General features: G+C 42.8%; 1 protein-coding gene across 1 annotated transcript in view; it reads right to left on the bottom strand.

Moving 5' to 3' along the window:
- LOC115808732 (F-box DNA helicase 1-like) overlaps positions 1–2,500 on the bottom strand; it is a 17,647-nt gene that overhangs the window by 6,150 nt on the left and 8,997 nt on the right. The window contains exons 10-11 of the mRNA XM_030770192.1: positions 529–615; positions 1–102 (exon numbers count right to left, since the gene is read on the bottom strand). The exon at positions 1–102 is cut by the window's left edge and continues 35 nt beyond it. Coding sequence (XP_030626052.1) covers positions 1–102; positions 529–615 — 189 coding nt within the window. The remainder of the gene's footprint in view (positions 103–528; positions 616–2,500) is intronic.

Consider the following 2,500-nt stretch of genomic DNA (forward strand, 5'->3'; position numbering starts at 1 on the left):
TGTAGAGAGCGTTCACGGCTCCTCTGAAAGTATAAATCTGCTGATGAGGATCTCCCACCAAGATCTTCCCACATCTCTGAGATAGTATAATATCCATGATAGCTAACACACACACCACACACACACACACACACACACACAGAGACACACACACACACAGACACCCACCACACACACACACACCACACATAGACACACAGAGACACACACATACCACACACACACACACACACACACACGTGCGTGCACACACAGACACACACACAGACACACACACACACGAAGCAATGAATATATAACTAGAATAATGAATGTAATCATTCCGTCACTATCATAATCACATCAATCACAAATATAGTCACATTCTCAAAGAGAAATGACTTAAGAGAATCAGTCAGCCAAATCATTGTTCAGTCAACCAAAAACTGTTCAGTCAGCCAGATCATCTCGGAGCCATCAGTCTGTGTGAATCATTCAGAGTGGATCAGTCAGTCTGAATCATTTAGAGTGAATGCATAGATTCTCTACCAGGAGTGCAGTCCTGAGCCTCATCGATTAGAATGATGTCATAGTTTTCCAGCTGAGGCTTCTGGAGCTGCCAGAGTTTCAGGTAACCTACACACACACACACACACACACACACACACACACACACACACACACACACCACACACACACCACACACACACACACACACACACACAAAGGTGTAATGTAATGTAACATAAATGGAATGAGTAATTGTTTATTTTAGCACTAGTTATATCGTTAGTTTACAATTTACAATTTAGTTATTTGGCAGACGCTTTTCACCAAAGCGACTTACAATCGTAGTTTACAATATATACTTATGCAGAGCTTTGTTCATTTCTGCCAGTTTTAGTTCTCATGGTACAGATTATTTCTTTTCGATTATTACTTTAAAAACATAATATGCCACTTTTATTAGCACTCATCATGTTATGTCAGTGAAGTGAGGTGTGTTAGTGGAGTGGATGGTTTGTGTAAGAGGTGTGTTAGTGGAGTGGATGGTTTGTGTAAGTGGTGTGTTAGTGGAGTGGATGGTTTGTGTAAGAGGTGTGTTAGTGGAGTGGATGGTTTGTGTAAGTGGTGTGTTAGTGGATGGTTTGTGTAAGTGGTGTGTTAGTGGAGTGGATGGTTTGTGTAAGAGGTGTGTTAGTGGATGGTTTGTGTAAGAGGTGTGTTAGTGGAGTGGATGGTTTGTGTAAGAGGTGTGTTAGTGGAGTGGATGGTTTGTGTAAGAGGTGTGTTAGTGGAGTAGATGGTTAGTGTAAGAGGTGTGTTAGTGGAGTGGATGGTTTGTGTAAGTGGTGTGTTAGTTGAGTGGATGGTTTGTGTAAGTGGTGTGTTAGTGGAGTGGATGGTTTGTGTAAGAGGTGTGTTAGTGGAGTGGATGGTTTGTGTAAGAGGTGTGTTAGTGGAGTAGATGGTTAGTGTAAGAGGTGTGTTAGTGGAGTGGATGGTTTGTGTAAGTGGTGTGTTAGTTGAGTGGATGGTTTGTGTAAGTGGTGTGTTAGTGGAGTGGATGGTTTGTGTAAGAGGTGTGTTAGTGGAGTGGATGGTTTGTGTAAGAGGTGTGTTAGTGGAGTGGATGGTTTGTGTAAGAGGTGTGTTAGTGGAGTGGATGGTTTGTGTAAGTGGTGTGTTAGTGGAGTAGATGGTTTGTGTAAGTGGTGTGTTAGTGAGTAGATGGTTTGTGTAAGTGGTGTGTTAGTGAGTAGATGGTTTGTGTAAGTGGTGTGTTAGTGGAGTGGATGGTTTGTGTAAGAGGTGTGTTAGTGGAGTGGATGGTTTGTGTAAGAGGTGTGTTAGTGGAGTAGATGGTTTGTGTAAGTGGTGTGTTAGTGAGTAGATGGTTTGTGTAAGTGGTGTGTTAGTGGAGTGGATGGTTTGTGTAAGAGGTGTGTTAGTGGATGGTTTGTGTAAGAGGTGTGTTAGTGGAGTGGATGGTTTGTGTGAGAGGTGTGTTAGTGGAGTGGATGGTTTGTGTAAGTGGTGTGTTAGTGGTGTGGATGGTTTGTGTAAGTGGTGTGTTAGTGGAGTGGATGGTTTGTGTAAGTGGTGTGTTAGTGGAGTAGATGGTTTGTGTAAGAGCTGTGTTAGTGGTGTGGATGGTTTGTGTAAGTGGTGTGTTAGTGAGTGGATGGTTTGTGTAAGTGGTGTGTTAGTGGAGTGGATGGTTTGTGTAAGAGGTGTGTTAGTGGATGGTTTGTGTAAGAGGTGTGTTAGTGGAGTGGATGGTTTGTGTAAGTGGTGTGTTAGTTGAGTGGATGGTTTGTGTAAGTGGTGTGTTAGTGGAGTGGATGGTTTGTGTAAGAGGTGTGTTAGTGGATGGTTTGTGTAAGAGGTGTGTTAGTGGAGTGGATGGTTTGTGTAAGAGGTGTGTTAGTGGAGTGGATGGTTTGTGTAAGAGGTGTGTTAGTGGAGTAGATGGTTAGTGTAAGAGGTGTGTTAGTGGAGTGGATGGTTTGTGTAAGTG

Source organism: Chanos chanos, chromosome 3 (genome assembly GCF_902362185.1).
Source record: "Chanos chanos chromosome 3, fChaCha1.1, whole genome shotgun sequence".
Classification (NCBI taxonomy): domain Eukaryota; kingdom Metazoa; phylum Chordata; class Actinopteri; order Gonorynchiformes; family Chanidae; genus Chanos; species Chanos chanos.